This window comes from Eretmochelys imbricata, chromosome 14 (assembly GCF_965152235.1).
Source record: "Eretmochelys imbricata isolate rEreImb1 chromosome 14, rEreImb1.hap1, whole genome shotgun sequence".
Lineage (NCBI taxonomy): Eukaryota > Metazoa > Chordata > Testudines > Cheloniidae > Eretmochelys > Eretmochelys imbricata.
In genome coordinates, this window is record NC_135585.1 from 23,170,746 (window position 1) to 23,188,925 (window position 18,180).

Consider the following 18,180-nt stretch of genomic DNA (forward strand, 5'->3'; position numbering starts at 1 on the left):
CCCTAGCTATTATAAACAGACCAACTGGGGCCACACAGCCACTTGCGCACTTGGTTTTTACATGGTGAATCAAAACAAGTTCACACTTCTCTTATTTCTAGAGGGACTGTCACATGAGGCCGCCCGTGACCACTGTGACCTCACTCCTAGGCTATGTTAAGGGCTCGGTTTGTGACTGAGGCAATCCCTCCCCCTTTGGCTGTGGGCAAAGATCCTCTGATTCTGCGTCAGATGCTGGTTTCCCCCTTGAGGCCAGTGGTGATTCTCAGATCAGTGATGGATTTGAATACCCCATGTCCCCAGTGGGACTTGGCTTCCACCTGTCTGAGTGGAGAGAGTTGCTCCCAGTCGCATGCTTGGGCTTATATGCTGTTGTCTTCCAGCAGCCCCGCTGTGCAATCAGCTCACTTCCTACCCCAGCAGGCCAGGAACCGGTGACCCAATAAGGAAATAATGTTTACCGCCTGGGTGTTTGGATGGTTCACTTGCCTTTTGTGAGCGGATGTTTGTCAAACCTGTTGCCTTCTGGATCCTTTGATAAGCCACCTTCGCAGGGTTTGAACGAACTTCTTATCTTAGTCATCTCCCTGCCCTTTGATGCTCTGTGCGTACTTGAGCATAAACACAGAGGGTGACTGTGCCTGAGCTGTGAGGATCGTAAGAAATTGTGGGTTGCTCCCTGCTGTGCCCCGGATCCCACAAGAAACATCCTATGGCTCCTCAGTCTTTCTGCTCCGGGGCTCCACCCTTTGACACTGGTACTTAGGAACTGTGTGCACAGGAGGAGGAGGAGACCTTAGAAGCTGGGGGGCTAAGAATGGCAGAAACTAGGACTTCCTCTGTGATCTAAGGAAATACGTGGATTTCATAGAAGGAGTAAGTACCAGCTGTGCAGGGCTAGCTGCTTGTAGCATACATGTACACACACACATGGATGCTCTCCTTGCTTTCTAGACCTGTGCTCATGACACAAGGGACTGTGCTTATTCCCAAGAAGCCCACTGGAACTCCTCAGCGTCAGAAGAATTCGGGGCTGAAGTCAATACAGGCTTCAATCAAGGGAGGCTTTAGGGTTTTGTGTCTCTTAAGGAGTGATCACCAGCAATAGCTCTTACTAGGACATGACCTGCTCAGGCTGCAGTGAGCTGAGCTCATGACACCTTCCTGTGGACGGCTTGGTTTCTGATCCCTGAAGGCTGGCGCATGTGATGCCAGAGATGTGCCGCTATACTCACTTGCTTCTCTGCTGGTGCTGAGCTTCCAGATCTCTTTGTGGAAGGGGGCTTGGGTGAAGAGGATGATTTGTTGCACTACGTCTGCTTTTGTGCCACTCGGAGTGAGTGATCTGCTTGGACCTTTGTTCTGGTGACATTGGTTTATTCCTGCACCTGACCCCTGCCATCAGAGTGAAATGGGGAAGGCGGAGAGATGAGATGATGTCAAAGGGAAAAAACAAATTCCCTGTAGGGTCTAAATCACATGTGCCTGGTCCTGGCAAACCATTAGATATGATCTGGATGCTTTTGATTTCAAATTAAGTGATTGCCGCTGCAGCTCTTCTCCCACCCAGCACACCTGCATGGATTCCCCTGTATCCATGGTTTGGTTTGGTTTAGTTTCCGTCCTTTGGCTCAGATGACCCGAGCCCTTCCTCTCTCACTTGAGTTGAGGGCTGGGTGAGGAGTGACAGCACTGGAGGAGTGGAGTCCATGAATGAGACACAGGGCAGAGTAGCATTTGTAATCATGCCAGCACGTAGGTCTCCGCCCATCCGACTTCCCAGTGAAAGCGAGTATGTTTGCAAACCAGGCCTCTGGGCTGGGTGGGTTTTTTTCCATTTCCTGCTTTGGCATTGCAGCCAGCAGCCTCTGAACTAGCAGGGCAGGAAGAGCTACCGTCTTGCCTTGAATGTGCCCTGGGGGCTTTCTTGTGTGTCCTGGATGCTTGTATTAAAGACCTTGTTCCATGCCGTGGGTTTCCCCTCCACTGAAGGAGATGAAGGCACTCAGCGGGCCAGTTGCTTTTTGCACATGTGTCTTGGGGAGCTGTCGCTGGTTGTAACGGAAGGTGAAATCTCAGATTGTGACATGGCTGTTTGGGTTTCTTCTCTTGGCCTTTTGGTGGAAATGGAAGAGAGAGAGCATGAATGTAGCCAGGATGCGTAGGGCTGTACCCTCTCCAGATGTCTCGCTGGAATGGTCTGATCTGAAGAAGTGTGGGTTTGGGAATTGCCCCTTGTGGGACAGAAGTCTCTGTAGCCTAAGCAAAAGCAGCTGTGCTAACGGCTGCCGCTCCATTCGCTGCAGTGGAGTTGCTCTCATTCACAGCAGCTGAGGATCTGACCCTTAGGCTTGATTTCCTTCTTGCTTACACTTATCCAGTGGAGCAACTCCTAACCTCCCGACCCCACCACAGTGGAGGGGCTGAATCAGGCCCTGTGTATGTAGGACATGCTGTACATATCAGACACCTCTGAGTTAGTATAGGCTCTTTTCCTATAGTAAAGCCCACACGCATTTCAGTTACGTAGCATACCAGGTCCTATTCATGTAGGCTCTGTTTTGAACTGCTAGAGTGAGATTTCCAGAGTTTAAGCCTCCTTTCCATCCTTCCAATTCTGGGCCGCTCCAGGGACCAATGAGGCCTCTGGCATAACTTACACACCCCAAGGGGAGTGCCCAAGCTATGGCAGCCTTCCTGGCTTCCTCTGGGTAGCAGTGCCACCAGAATGCCCTCAGTGCTATGCATAGTAACTCTGCCCTGCCCTGTCAGCAGGCTGGTAGGGCTGCATAAATTGCCCTTACCCAAAGCCTGTGGCAGGGGGAATTCTCCCTTCACTGACCCTTCAACATTGCCGCAGTATAAAAGGGCTATAGCAAAGGGGTGAAGCCCTCGCCTAATGTTTAACCTGCGCGATCCCACCTAACTATTTCTGCAGGGCTTTCTGGCCTGGCTAATGCAGCTGAAACCCTCCGCTAATAACCTAAAGATGACCTCAAATTGCATGGTTTAGATCTAGAATTGGGTAGGAAATTGTTTTCCTAGCCCATGAGAATTTTCAAGATTTTGAGAATTTATCTGCCCTGCACCTGGGACAAAAAGTCGAAATCTCAGATTCTGTTTTGTGAACAGCTAGTCCAAAAATAATTTTGGAATGGGTCAGTCAATTTTCCTTTCAATTTTGGCCTTTTAAAAAAAATACACTTTTTTTTACTATAAATTAACTAATATTTTGAAACAAAAAGTTGTTTTGTACCAAAACTCACAACTCTTTGATTCAAAAAGTTTGATTTTTTTTTTTCAAATTGGGAAACTTGTCAAATCTGACTCTTTCCTGCTAGCCATTTTAGTGTCGACTAATCAATATTTTCTGATGGGAAAAAACCCCATTTAATCAGAAAATTCCCAATGAGCTCTATTCAAATCCAGCCTCCTCCTTAGTGGGGCTTAGCTCAGTTCTGGCTCTGCTTTGGGCCCGTCTAAGCTTGTATCCTCCACATCCCATCTCTTAAAAACCAAACTAAACGTAGCAAACATATATTTGGCACTCAAAAAAAGTGTACTGCAGTGAGAGACAACGTGGCTTTATTTTGTTGTTGCTGCTGTTAAAGGCATTTAAAATGCTGAGCAAAACTTGCTTTCTTTGAACTGATCACGCTACTTCTTTGTAATTCACATAGTTGGTGGACAATGATTCTTAACTTCCCTGTTGTCCTCTCGTTCTCAGTCACTTCCCCTTGATCAGTAAGAAGCGGCTTCATTAATGAATCAAGCTGTGCGGTGCCACTCATGGGCGGGGAAGAGAGAGGCTAGTTTCTCATTGTAGCATGTATAACAGTAGAAGTCTGTCCTATCTGATCAGCTATCAGTATGTACTATGGTGATGAGTTGCCCTAGAAATCTGTGTCTAGCAAGATTATCTGTCTCCTTTCAGAAGACACAGTGCCTCTTAATTATTCTAACTGTTCTGGGATTGGAGGAAAATGGCCTTTTGGTTAAAGCACAGGACTGGGAGTCAGAAGACCTGAGTGCTGTTCCCAGCTGTTGCAGATTCATTGTGTGATCCTGGGAAAATTACTTTAACCTCTCTGTACCTCAGTTGACCTCTCTGTAAAATGGGGCTGGTTGTGAGGTTTAGATCATTCATGCCTGTAAAGCATTTGGAGATCTTTAGGTGGAGGCTGCTATTGAAAAGCAAAGTTATTGTATGGGGCGATTTTACCCCCAAAAAGGGAGACGTGTCAGATGCTCCGTGGAGTCCACTGGGGACTTGACTGTTGATTTTACATGGAAGGCACCCAGAGACTACAATATTGGGCAGTGATATATAACCCTGACATCTAGTTCATCCAGCACATGCCCTGTTTGTACAGAATAATTGGGGCAGTTGGTCTGAGCCCTACCCTATTCCATATGCAAGTAAATTCTCTAAGGAGAGACATGGATTGCCTCGTTCCAGTGGGGTATTTGTACCCCCATTGCTGTCGCTTTCCCTCTCCTTCCTGTCTTGTGGGTGTGGCATCTCCAGATGCTAGTGTGTGGCGTGAATGGCAGTGACAAGCACTATTACTTTTTTATTTCCACACACAGCCTGTTCTGTGAAGGCTAGAAAAGACACAGCCAAGAGTCTTCTCTCCTGAATCTATTCGCTGTCTTGGTCTTTTTCTGGTGCTTTCCCTTCTTTTCCCTTCCCTGAAGAACAAATTCCAGAATTCAAGCCTCCCCCGAAAACTCCCCAGGTGCCTGTTGTCTTCTGCCAGATCTTGCACAGCCTTCAGTTAGTTGTTCTCAGGCTCTCTCTCTGGGACTCTGAGCCACAGCTGCAGGCCTTGTTACAGGCAGGAAAGCCCTTCCATTGTACCATGGCATGCTGCTCGGAAAGTTACAAAGCAGCACCAAGGCATGGCGATGGAGCTGGAGTAGGATTGATCCCAAAGCATCAGCCCTGCCAGTGCTTTGAAGTGCCACTGTGGGCAACTCACCCTGCATACTCTTAGCGCTCGCAGGCACGTGCACCTGAAGAACTCACCCCGGTGCACTAACGTGCTATCGCAGATTTCCAGAAGTGACTAACAGCGATTCGGGGTCTCTCCATTTTGTGGGGCTAAGCTTGAGACACATAAAAAGGGCCAAATTTCCAACGGGCAGGTGCTCAGCTCTTACCGAAAATCTGGTCCCTTTTAAGGTGTCTTAAGCTGGGCACCCTAAAAGGAGACACTCCAAATCACTGGATGCTCTTTAAAACCTTAGCCCCAGTCTTTGGCCTCCCCTTGCATTGGTGGGAGTAGGGAGGTGACATAGGGTATGTCTGCAGTGCAGTGGGAGGTGGGATTGCAGCCCATGTAGAGTTACCCAAGCTAGCTTTAAACTAGCTGGCATGAGTACCTATAGCGACGAAGCTGTGGCAGCTTGGGCTTCAGCACAGGCTACTGCCCAAGTAGGTGGGCTTGCACAGCCTGGGTCACTGTGGCTTCACTGCTCCAGCACTTGAGCTAGCTAGAATAAAGCTAGCTCAGATACATCTACTCCCTCTGCAGTGCAGGCAAACCCTTAGCAAGGCCGCTTGGAAAGTTTGACTTGCATTTTCCAGTACTGTCCCCTGTAACGTAATTTTGCACAGGTTGTGGGTCTGTTTGGTGGGGGGTGACGTGAGGGGGAATGAAATGTCGCTAGTTCACCATTCTGGACACATTCCAAAGTCCTTTTTCCATTAAATTTTCAACAGACTTTGTTGAATACGACAAGCCTTGGAGACGTGTGTGGTCACCACAGGCACATTAGGAAACTGACAGATGCATTTGTACTTTGTGGTTTGAAAATTACGGTAATAACTTTCCCTTCAGGTCCCAACGTCCATTTCCTATTTCAAAATCAAGGGGCATAAGGGAGGGAATTCTGCTGTTCTGGGACAGTGCGTGGCAGGTGGATCAAGAGTTCTCAACGGGCAAGAGGCATTTCCTAGTCTTTCTTTGTTGAACACTAGACTAACATTAGCCTTTCTTCAGATGACCCAGCTGTGTTCTCGAACAAGCTGACATAAAGGATTTTTGTGCCCTGTGGCAATGTGCTGGGTGATACATGAGTCATTGCCTTCTTAGTCACCGCTTTCCTTTTGACGCTTGCCACAAGTCATGAGTGAAATGCCAAGCGGATCGGAAGATGAGCACATACTCTCTGTCTGTTCACTTCAGACACTTTGTGGCAGAATCTCTTCTCCCTACACTGCCATAGCAGAGTCAGTCGGTGGGAGTATGCATGCTCGTTGACAGGAAACCAAAACAGTCCATGGTAGAGTCTGGTGCCAACATATTGAAGAAGCTCTTCACTTCCCAGTAAAGCAGAGTGCTTTCACCTGCCAGGCCAGTGCTTCAGTGCCACTTTTGCCTGGAGGGACCCACGTGTGGATTCTCTGAAGTGTGGATGAGGTAGGAATAGGGGCTTGATTCTCTGACTTGCCAAGTTCATTTTGCTCTGCTTAGGAGCCCAAGGCAGCTAGAGGCCTCCATCAGAGATCTTCCCCTGTGCGGGGCAACCTCCACCAGCATATAGCTGATGGTGTGGCTAGGCCAGCTCTGCCATGCCAGAACCCTGCCCACTGACGTGAGGGAGGTAGTGGGTGGGCAGGAAGGTGTAGGGTGGAGCACAGCTCTGTCATACTGGGTTCTCCACTGAATGTAAGCTGCTTTCAGTGGCTGTGAATTGAGGAGCCATGATCGCCGAGTTCTGCTTGGATACATTCGAGAATCAAGCCAAGAGAAATGCTGGAATGCCCCAGACTCAAGTTCAACCCTTCGAGGATCTTCTAGGATCCTAGTGTGTGTTGAGAATAAATAGGAGGCAGCTCCTGCTATCCAAAGGCAAAGGCTGCACTGGCTAAACCTTCCTCCCGGGAGACATGGATTTTAGATTAATATTTTTAATTGAGAGGCAAGGAAGCTCTGAGACCCCCCTGAGGCCTCTGGCTAGAGAGGGGAAGGTGCACACCCAGCATTAGCCATCTGGATGTTCAGCTCTGATTGCAGGGGAGGTGGCCTTAACTCAGTAGTCTCTTTATTATTTGTAATAGAAGGAGGTACATGATCACTGCCATGGTGCTTAATTGAAAAGGCTAGTTTTCTTACCACCAGTGTGTCCCCCACCGCTCCCTCGAATTGGATGTAATGCTGTAAGAAGGACGACGCCACGTCATGTGCGACTCATCGTGTGTTGGCCTGCCTACTGGGTTTGATCCCTGCACAGTAAGGGTGGAAGGGTATTTTCCATACAGTGAAATTGATGGTGAAATGTGCGTGCAATCTGCTATTTCAACATGGCTGTGACTATCCTGCATGACGAGGCACTCTATCCAAGAGCACAGACTCCATGACCATGTGTGTCCTGTGTTACGCCAATAGCCTCTTGGTCTTTGCCTTAAGTTGGCCAGTCAACAGCAGGGACTGGCTGGAGAAGGAGCAGATCCAGCTCCCCTTTGCAGACCCACAGGTTGTCTAAGGCTAGAAATATGATCCGTGAGGAGAGGCACTGTAGGATGAATCCATAGCCACTAACAGTGTCCATCACGGTCACTATTTAAATTACACGCCTGCACTGTGGGGTGGAAAGAACTCGGAACCATCTGCTCCCTTTACCATCTAAGCCACGAGGCTTCCTTAGCTGTCAGTTACGTCAAGGCTCTTTGCAGGCCTATAGCCACTAGACTTCATCATCATTGCAAACGCATGAGCGAGTCTTGCTCTCTCCAGCGGAGGGTAGTTGTGAGCATACGCACGTACTGCAGTTGTGGAGGATCTTACGCCCCCGGGTCACAACAAAGAGACCCTGCAGCTCCTCTTGATTGAGTTGCCCATGTCTCTTGTTTTGCTGACAGTTGGGAAGGTAGGGAAGACAGGCGATTGGCAGAGAAGATTACAAGGTAGCAATGATAGTATCTGAAAAGGTCGGGAAGAGACTCTTAACTGGCTGAAATGTCAAAGTGGATGTCCTTGCTTTTCAAGGCTTCGGAGAGTTCTTTTGTGTTCTCTGCTCAATAGAGTGCTCCTGGGTACGGCCTGGTGATGTTAACTCTTCTCTCTCTATCTCTATTTAGGAGATGATCTAAAATGCAGCACACAACTTGCACAGAGGACAGGATCCATCATGCACTGGAAAGATGTCTACATGGGCTGAGCAGAAGTGCAGCCTCCTCCACCACATGGACTGGTAGGTGACCCAATATTCATGGGCTTCCTGAAGGCCCACGGTATCCTCACCAAACCTTGTGGCATAAATGTCCTGGGATCCCTCCTGCCCTTTCTGTTGATATTTGTACATCTTGTCCTTTGCCTGGTAACGTTCTGCCCAAGCAGTGGGAAGGTAATATGGCTAGGAACTACCGCCCCATTCCTCTAGCGACTTCGGGGCTCACAACCACCTTCCCTTCAATATATGAGTTAGAGATGGGTCTGCTCTACTTACCCACTTGTGCCTGCCCAAGTTCTTCACCTAGCTGGAAAGATGTGCCAAGATGTTGAGAGATTCAAGTTAAGTTTAAGGTAGTGAGTAAACGTGCTATGGTGTATGCGAACTGGTCAGAGCACTGGCTGAAAAGGGTAGGAACCTCCATTCACCACATGGGATGACTCCTGTTCTTTGACTAGCTGGTGCGGTCTTGCTTTGGGGCAAATGCAGCTCAAACATATATTTCCGTGTGTGTGTGTGTGTGAGGGGGGGGTGTTCACTGGGGTTTTGGGACAAGGGGAACAATGAAACATGGTGGATGGCATTTTCCAAAGGACCCAGTGCTGGCCCAGCTCTGTCCATTAAAGTCAATGGTAAAGTTCCCATAGACTGCAGTGGGAACAGAGTTAGCTCAGTACTGAGTGCTCTGGCAATCCCACCTAGCATTCAGTGCTGGGGGGGTGTGACCAACATTCAGTTAACTGAGGGAGTGGGTGTTCTGTTAACCAGAGATTAAACGGTTCCATGGAACTGCAGTTACATCGTCTCATTAAAATATTCCCCCTCCCATGTCTGTCGTTTAGTCACGTCAGGCAGCATCACTGAAGACGTGGAGACTGCGTATAGAGTAAGGTATTAGTCTGTGTGAATAAGGACGTGAGAAACTCTCCCTGAATTTCTGTCTTGCTACTGGTACCTCTGTGCTTTACTCACCGGTCACTGCCGTTCAGGGACCGTTGGTCTTTGCTACCCTCATTTTCACGGTTTTATAACTTGGATACCAGTAACTCTGGATCGTGATCTGAGAGCCAGGTTTCAGCCTGGGATAACTACATTCATATCTTACCAAACTTTTTCCCTTTCCCCCAAGAGGACCAAAGTATACAACCCTTTCCCAGCCAGCTGGGTCAGGCATCTTTAAATCAGAGAATGGAAAAAGAATGGGTGTGTCTCAGCTTTGGGTGTGCTGTGTTGGTGTATGCAACTGTCACGGGTTGTTTTCAATGCCCGGCACCTTTATGTTTCTGGATGTCTGCTTGTCAGCATGCTATCAGGCAGTTGAATGCTGCACATGTTCGTGGAGACTTTAGATTCATAGGTTTCTAAGGCCAGATGGATCATAATGATTATCTAGTCTGACCTCTGCAAAACCCTGGCCCAAAACACTCACCCTGAAACTTTGGCATCAAGCCCATATCTTCGGTTTGAGCTATACCATATCTTTTAGAAAGGTATCTAATCTTGAATTAAAGACTTCAAGGGATGGAGAAACCATAGGCAAATTGGTGAATGACTCTTGTTTTTAAAAAGAAAAAGTGCCTAATTTCTAATCTGAATTTGTCTAGCTTCAGTTTACCACTATTGGATGTTGTCAAGCCTTTCTCTGCTAGATTAAAGATCAGTCTGTCAGAAATCTCTTCCCACGTAGATACTTGTAAGCTCTGATCAAGTCACCTTTTAACCTTCTCTTGGATAAACTACATAGATTGAGCTGCTTTAATGTCACACTGGAAGGCAGGTTTTCCCGGCCTTGAATCATTCTTGTACAGGTTGAACCTCTCGAGTCCGGCACCCTCGGGACCTGACCAATGCCGAACCAGAGAATTTCCCGAACCACAGGAGGTCAATACAGCGTGCCAGCGGGTCTCCATTGGCACAGGAAGTAGGATATGGGGGCTGTGGCAGCACCCCCAGGCTTTGTACCCAGTGTGGTCCGTGCCTGGTGACCCCGTTGCCGCCCCCCCCCCCACCAGGGGGCTCTGATGCCGGCCCTAGGCCCCAGCCTCTGGCCCCTCGCCTGGGGTCCTAGCTGCTGGCCCCAGGTCCTCCCACTCCCTCCCAGAGCTTGAACACCACGAATCAGCTGTTCACTGAGCTCCGGAAGCGCTGGGAGGGAGGAGGAGGAGTTAGTAAGTGCAGGGCCGCCAGCGCACAAGAGGCGTGGGGAGAGGGGGGAGCTTGCCGGGCCATGGATGTTGCCGGACCAGGGGAGTGCCGGATTAGAGAGGTTCAACCTGTAGCTCTTTTCTGAACGCTTTCCAATTTTTCAACATCCCATTTGAAGTTTGGACACAAGAACTGGGCATAGCATGACGTAGTGATCTCGCTAATGCTGTATACAGAGGTAATATCACCTCCCTACTTCTATTCAATATTCCCTTGCTTCTATATCCAGTGATCGCTTGCACCCTCTTAGCTACAGCATCATGCTGTGAGCTTATGTTCAAATAGTTATTTACCATGGCCGCTCGGTCATTTGGTGTCACTGAATTCCAGGATATAGACCCTCAGCTTGTAAATGCGGCCTACATTCTTTGTTCCTGATTGTATGGCCTTGCATTTGGCTGTATCTATTAAAACACATTGTTCAAATGACCCTGCCTTGCCAAGCAATCCAGATTGCTCTGTATAACTGACCTGTCCTCATCATTATTTACCACTCTATTTTTGTGCCCTCAGCAAATTTTGCTAGCATTGATTTTATATTTTCTTCCAATTCACAAATAAAAGATATTGAACTTAATTGGGCCAAGAACAGACCCCTGTGGGACCACACTAGAAACACCCCCATTCAGATAGATGATTCCCCATTTAAAATTACTTTTTTGAGATCGATCAGTTAACCGGTTTTTAATCCATTTAATTCAGGCTACATTTTTATCAGAATGTCACACATGTCTAAATGAAACCCCATCCAGAAGTATAAATCTATTATGTCAACACAGTTGCCTTTACCAGCCAAACTTGTGATCCCACAAAAAAATAACCAGTTTGACAAGTCTTATTTCCATAAAACTATGTTGATTGGCATTGATTTTATTCCCATGCCTTAATTCTTTACCAATTTTCATTCCATATAATTTTTTCCATTATTCTGGAGAGCGTTAGTATCTGACTAGCTGACCTATAGTTAACTGGACCCTCCTGGTTACCTTTTTAAAATAGTGATACAACATATGTTTTTTTCCCAGTCCTCTGGAACTTCCCCAGTGTCCCAAGATTTGTTAAAAATCACTCTTAATGGTTTCAAAGGCTCGTCAGCCAATTCTTTTGCTACTCCTTGTGGAAGCGATTAGTCATTCGCTAACATCCACAACTCTTTCACATCCTCCCTAGTTACTGATGGAATAGAAAGCATTTCATTATCACTGTGGTATATGAATTCACCATCCTGCTTCTTTCCAAATACAGACAAGAAATATTTATTGAATCACTTCTGCTTTTTCTGCATCATGAGTGACAATTTTACCATCCTTGTCTAGTATCAGACCTATACTATTGCAAAGAGTTTGTTTATTTCTGATATATATTTAAAGAATTCCTTCTTAACCTTAACCCTACTGGCCACAGTTTTGCATTGTTGCTTTTTGCATCCTTTATTAATTGGCTTTGCCAATTTGCTTTGGCTCTTTCTTGCTTTTGCTGTGTTCCTTAATCTGAAATAAATAACTGACTTGAAAGGAAAGCAGTTGCTGTTTGTGCTGGAAACATAGGTATACCTGATCCTGATTCTGTGATCACAGATAATTTTCTGCACATCTGCATATTTAATACTGTGATTTATTTTCCAGTACTATGCTTGCAAGCCTTTGCTCCATAGTGAGTGACTAATTGCTTCCAATGTTTCACCCTCCCCTACCAAAAAAAGATCTGACTTAAAAGTTGAGATTTGTGAAGTCAGCAAGAAGCAGGCACGTGAATTACAACTGTGCTCAGCATTTCAGAAGTAGGATATGCCTGTGGTAGGGATTGGGTCTGTGTACAGAGCCCAGCAGGAATCCCAAGTTGGTCAAGGAAAAGCTTCCCTGAGGTTGCAGGTTTATTTGCAGGTTTTCTGGAGCAATCAAATTGAAACAAATTGGCAGGGTGGTGAATTCATATACCACAGTGATAATGAAATGCTTTTTACATTCATATACCACAGTGATAATGAATGCTTTTTACATTCCCTCAATGCAGCTAAAGAGTCTTCAGACACAAAACAAAATTAAACCAAGGCAGCTCCCGTTTCCTGGCTCCTAGCTGGAAAAGCCCAGCTGTTCCCCTAAGGGTCAGAAAAGAGCTCACCTCTGGGAGCCCCTCCCAAGATGGGTCTTCGAACCCTTTTGGGAACCAGTGCTGGGAAATAGCTTCGTAAGACCCACGCCTAGGCGGGCCACTCAGCAAAGGTATTGAACATCTCATCACAACATCCAAGTGTCCTCTTAGCTCTACCTGTAGCACATATTAAACTCCCTGGACAGGAGAGATGTTAATACCCAGCTATAGATTGTTGGTTGGTGATCTAAGGAGGAAGAGTGGGTTGTGGTGAAAGCCCTGGCCTGAAAGACAGGAGATCCAGATTCAGTTCTCAGCTCAGCCACAGACTCCCTCTGATCTGGGCAAGTCACTTAACTCTGTCTCAGTTGTTATGAGAATAACAAAGCTGCTAATGAGAGTGTTGTACTATAGCGATTTAAATACCTGGCTAGATTGTAAATAATACCTGGGCATAGCATGAGCTGCAAATATGCTGCACGGGCCTGGACTAGGGTGTGGGGAAAATGCCTCCTTTTCTCATGCTTTAAGTGTATTGCCAATGCTAATTGGGGATGAGGGAATACAATTCAAACACAAATATAAACAAAATAAATAATGGAAACTGGAATCTTCCGCTCGTGTAAAGACTGGTTTGATTTTTGCAAATTTCCTGTGATGTGTCTACTGGCTTAGCATGGGGCTGCCCCTGGATACAGGGTTGCTGCCATTCTTTTGTTTAGTTGAAAGAAAAAAGCCCACAGAAATATTTGCCTTGTGGGGAGAAGTCGGAGATGTACCTAGAACTCAGTGGAACAAAAAACAAGGGAGGGGACTAGGACACATTTTAGGTATATGAACCCTGACAAGGAGTACAGTCTTCAAAAGCACTTAAGTCCCATTTTCCAAAGTGACTTAGACGTGTGGGAGCCTAAGTCCTTATTGACTTTCTTGATTTTTTTTCAGTGGGACTTAGACACATTTTGAAAATTTTGCCCAATGTTCCTTTAACTTGCAAGACTTTAAAGAGTCACACACACGGGCAAATTATTACAGTGAATTGATTTAGTCACAGTGAGATATCAAGTGCACAATGGAAACAAACTGAAAAAATAGACAAATGTTTTTCACCCTGGCAACCTGTGTCTGTTCTACTGATCCTGGGTGTGACTTGTACCAGCTGGCTCAGAGTCATGTGGCGAGTTTGGTTTATTTATTTTTTTTGAAGTTGACAGTTGTCCTTTTTAACAAGAAGCAAAGGGGAAGCGTTAACCACAGCTGCAGAATTCAGGAGGTAGCAGCCGCTGGAGGAGGCGTGTTGATGCCAAGTATTGCAGTGTAATTCTGAGAAAAGAAACCTTCAAGCCTCATCCTTCCTAGCCACCTCTCCTCTTCTCTGCCCCCCCCCCCATATTGGGCTGGCTGTTGCTCATTCGAGGTGTGATGTTGTAATCTTTGTTGACACTGAAGATCAAAGCAGAAACACTTCAAGGTGCTATTCTGCACATGCTTATGTAGTGTGATTCAGGAGCTAGTCCAAATTCAGTGTTTGTAATATTTATTTGTATTACCGTAGCACCTAGGAGTCCCGGTCATGGACTGGGAGCCAGTTGTGCTAGGTGCTGTACAAACAAACCAAAAATGATGGTCTCTGCCCCAAAGAGCTGCTGGTGAGTCTCTGTTTCCTGTTCTAAAGTGAGATTTCTCTGGGAGTGGCTGATCAGTCACATATTGTTGGACTTTCTTGTTAATTTCTTTGCTGCAAAAAACAGCTCGACCTATCCTGACGTGGTGTTGGAGGCAGCGTGGTCTGCTGGTTGGAGCATGGGACAGAGAGTCAGGAGAGCTGTGGTCTAATCCCACTTTTGCCACTGACTTGCTGTCCTTCAGCAAGTGGCTGATGACTTTGGCTTTTTTCAAAGATGCTGAGCTTGCGAACTACCATGGGACTCAAGAGCGTTCAGCACTTCTGAAGACAAGGCTGTTATCTGATCTGTCTCTGTTTTCTCAGAGGCAGAGTGAGGATGATACTGACTTATTTACCTGCCTACTAAACTTGCAAGGGTCTTGTGAGGATTAATTAATGTCTGTGAAGTAACTTGTACGTGTAGCGCACTCTAGAAGTGTCTGGTGGTGGTCACCTTTCAAGTCAAGCACCAGTGCTCTGACTGGGCCAATGTAGTTTGTGTGCTCTGGTTCCGAGCCTCTGATTTAGAAATCAATGAATGCAGCTCCCTGTGTGATGATCCCATTTTACAGATCAGGAAAATCGGGCTGAAAAGTTGACTTGCCCAGTACCCCGTGAGGTTGGTGGGAAGAGACCCTGGGAGTTCCTGGATGCCACCATGACCTGATGCTACTTTAATTTTGTAAGGAAGCATTGAGGGTGCAATAAAGCAGCAGAAGAGGCTGAGATTTTTAAATGACCTTTTCTCCCTGCAGTGCCTGCATCCTGTAGCAGATTATCTCCACTGGAGACAGTCCTAGCTGCTATGGGAGCTACTGCATCTGAATACTCTGGATTTGAGAATGAAATCAGCAAGAGATGCTTTGTAATGGACAGCTATGTATGGAACCCTACTGCTGCTCTGCGTTTGTCCCAGCACAGTGTGTGCAAGGAGGGAACAGAGCTACTGGGATACTCTTCTAGGCCTCACCACCTTCTTGCCTGTCTTAATTCTTTGTGTATGCCAGAGTGACTGCAATGCACCAGCTCAGTGTGCATGGGTGATGTTACCCTTTAATGACCTGCCCATAGACAGGCTATAGGACGTTCCACCTTTATTCCAAAAAGAAAAGGAGTACCAGTGGCACCTAAATAACCAATTTATTTGAGCATAAGCTTTCATGAGCTACAGCTCACTTCATCGGATGCTTATGAAAGCTTATGCTCAAATAAATTGGTTAGTCTCTAAGGTGCCACAAGTACTCCTTTTCTTTTTGCGAATACAGACTAACACGGCTGCTACTCTGAAACCACCTTTATTCCAACTTCCCTGTTTTGGGGTCTTCTATAGTTCAGGTGGCAGAGATGTGTGGTTTTGGAGCAGAAGGACTATGTGCAAGCTTATATGTAGCATCTGTTCTCTGGAGGCCCCTCCTCTGCTGTACCCCCATCCTCGTAGCTACTCCACTGCATGGGCAGTGTGGCTGATTCTGGCCGGGCAGCGGGGCTGTGAGCTCCTGCTGCTCTCAGCTGCATGGTAAGGGGGCGGGGAGCAGGGGGGAGGGATTGGATAACGGGCAGGGGTCCTGGGGGGCAGTCAGAGAACAGGGGGCAGTTGGATGGGGCAGAGGTTCTTGGGGTGGGGGCAGTCAGGGTACAGGGAGCAGGGGAGGTTGGATAGGGGTGGGGTCCCAGGGGAGCAGTTTGGGGCATGGGGTCCTGGGAGGGGGTGGTCAGGGGACAAGGAGCATGGGGGGTTGGATGGGTCTGGGGTTCTGAGGGGGGCAGACGGGGGGCAGATAGGGCGTGGGGGCCAGGCTATTTGGGGAGGCACAGCCTTCCTTACCCACCCCTCCATACAGTTTCGCACCCCGATGTGGCCCTCTGGCCAAAAAGTTTGCCCACCCCTGCTCTAAACTGCATTTTCATGCAGGTGTAACCTTGGTGAACCCAGTGTAATGCTTGTTAACGTGGAATGAGTCACTGTCCCCTCCCCACCCAGCTTGCGGATCCACACACAGTTGGCTAAACCTGCCAGCCTGTGAACTCTGTCCTTTAGCTCAAGCACTAGAGCCGCAAACAGAGGCAGCTAACAGAGGCCCAGAAGGAGTAGCTGCAGACTCTGTGGTTGGAGGTAGTGGGAGTTGGTGGGTGCTGTGTCTGGTCTGATTGTTTGTTCCCTGTATATGGGATGCATAGCTGGGCTGTGGGCCCCTGAGTAAGTAGGGCACCTTGCTAAAGGCTGCGAGAATCTAGCCCATGGAGCTTTGTTTGGGCAAGCTGTATGATGTCTCTGAGTGGTTAATCACTCTCTGGTGGTGAGGGGTGGGACTGAGCAGAGCTAAGGGAAGGCTTGGTATAAAAAGTCACTTGCTAGATGCACTCCAGTGCTGCGAACAGAGGCAGCTAATAGGGCAGTTTTGGAGGGAGTGTGAGAGGATTTTCTTCCAGGTTCAGCACTACATCTAATACCAAGATGGCCAGCGATGGAACAGTGCTATCATTTAAGAACATCTTACTAGAGGCACAAAAAACCACAATCGAGGAAGAAGGGCCATGCTGGGTAAAAGTCCAACCTGGGTTTATAGGGGAGGTGAAGTCAGCTATAAAAAAAACATTATAACAAAGGGAAGACAGGGGACATTGATGGTAGTGAATATAAATCAGATGTTAGGAATTGTAGAAAATTGATAAGGAAAGTGAGGGGACACAAGGATAAATCTATGTCTAGCAAAGTTAAGGACAATAAGAAGGAGATTTAAAAAATATATTAGTAACATAAAGAATCCTGGCAATGGTATCAGTCCATTACTAGATGGAAATGGTAGAATTATCAGTAATAATGCAGAAAAGGCAGAAGTGTTCAATAAATATTTCTATTCTGTATCTGGGGAAAAAACAGAGGAAGAAGTCTTAACATATGGTGATAACACTCTTTCTGTTTCACTAGTATCTTTGGAGGATGTTAAACAGAAGCTACAAAGCGTAGACGTTTTTCAATCAGAAGGTCCAGGTAACTTGTATCCAAGAGTTTTAAAAGAGCTAGTTGAGGAGCTCACTGGGCCATTCATGTGGATTTTCAATTAGTCTTGGAGCACTGGGGAAGTTCCAGAAGACTGGAGGAAAGCTAATGTTTTTCGTCTTTTTAAAAAGGGTATACGGGATGACCCAGCTAATTGTAGGCCTGTCAGTCTGACATCAGTCTGGAGCAAGATAATGGAGTGGCTAATACAGGACTCCATTAATAAAAAAATTACAGAAGGGTAATGTAATTAATGTAAATCTGTATGGGTTTATGGCAAATAGATCCTCTCAAACAAACTTGATATCTTTTTTTTTTTATGAGATTACAAGTTTGGTTGATAAATGTAATAGTGTTGAAATAATGTACATAAACTTCTGGTTTAACTTGGTACTGTACAATATTATGATTAAAAAACTAGAATGATATATCATATAAAATGATATAGAATGGCACACATTAAATGGATTAAAAACTGGCTAAGTAATTGGTCTCAAAATGTAATTGTAAAAGGGAATCATCATTGTGTGGGTATATTTCCAGTTGGGTTCCGCAGAGATCAGTTCTTGGCCTTATGCTATTTAACATTTTTATCAGTGACCTGATAAAATCATTCCTGATAAAGTTTGCAAACTGTGGGAGTGGTAAATAATGACGAGGATGGGTCACTAATACAGAACGATCTGGATTGCTTGGTAAACTGGGCGCAAGCAAACAATATGCATTTTAATACAGCTAAATGTATCCATCTAGGAACAAAGAATAGAGGCCATGCTTACAGGATGGGGGACTCTGTCCTCAAGCAGGGACCCTGAAAAAGATTTGGGGGTTGTGGTGGATAATCAGCTGAAAATGAACTCCCCGTGTGATGCTGAGGCCAAAAGAGCTAATGCAATTCTGGGATGCATAAACAGGGGAATCTTGAATAGTAATAGAGAGGTTTTTATCTTTCTATTTGGCACTGGTGTGATCACTGCTGGAATACCGTGTCCAGTTTTGGTGCCCACAATTCAAGAAGGATGTTGATAAATTGGAGAGG

At 46.5% G+C, this 18,180-nt stretch overlaps 1 protein-coding gene across 3 annotated transcripts in view; it reads left to right on the top strand.

Moving 5' to 3' along the window:
* PIK3R5 (phosphoinositide-3-kinase regulatory subunit 5) overlaps positions 1 to 18,180 on the top strand; it is a 98,315-nt gene that overhangs the window by 35,462 nt on the left and 44,673 nt on the right. For 2 of the 3 annotated variants that reach the window (XM_077833833.1, XM_077833831.1), the window contains exon 2: positions 8,087 to 8,199. In XM_077833833.1, coding sequence (XP_077689959.1) covers positions 8,100 to 8,199 — 100 coding nt within the window. In that variant the 5' untranslated portion in view covers positions 8,087 to 8,099. Of the gene's footprint in view, positions 1 to 6,317; positions 6,426 to 8,086; positions 8,200 to 18,180 lie in introns of those variants that run through there. The other variant, XM_077833832.1, reaches the window with a different exon arrangement.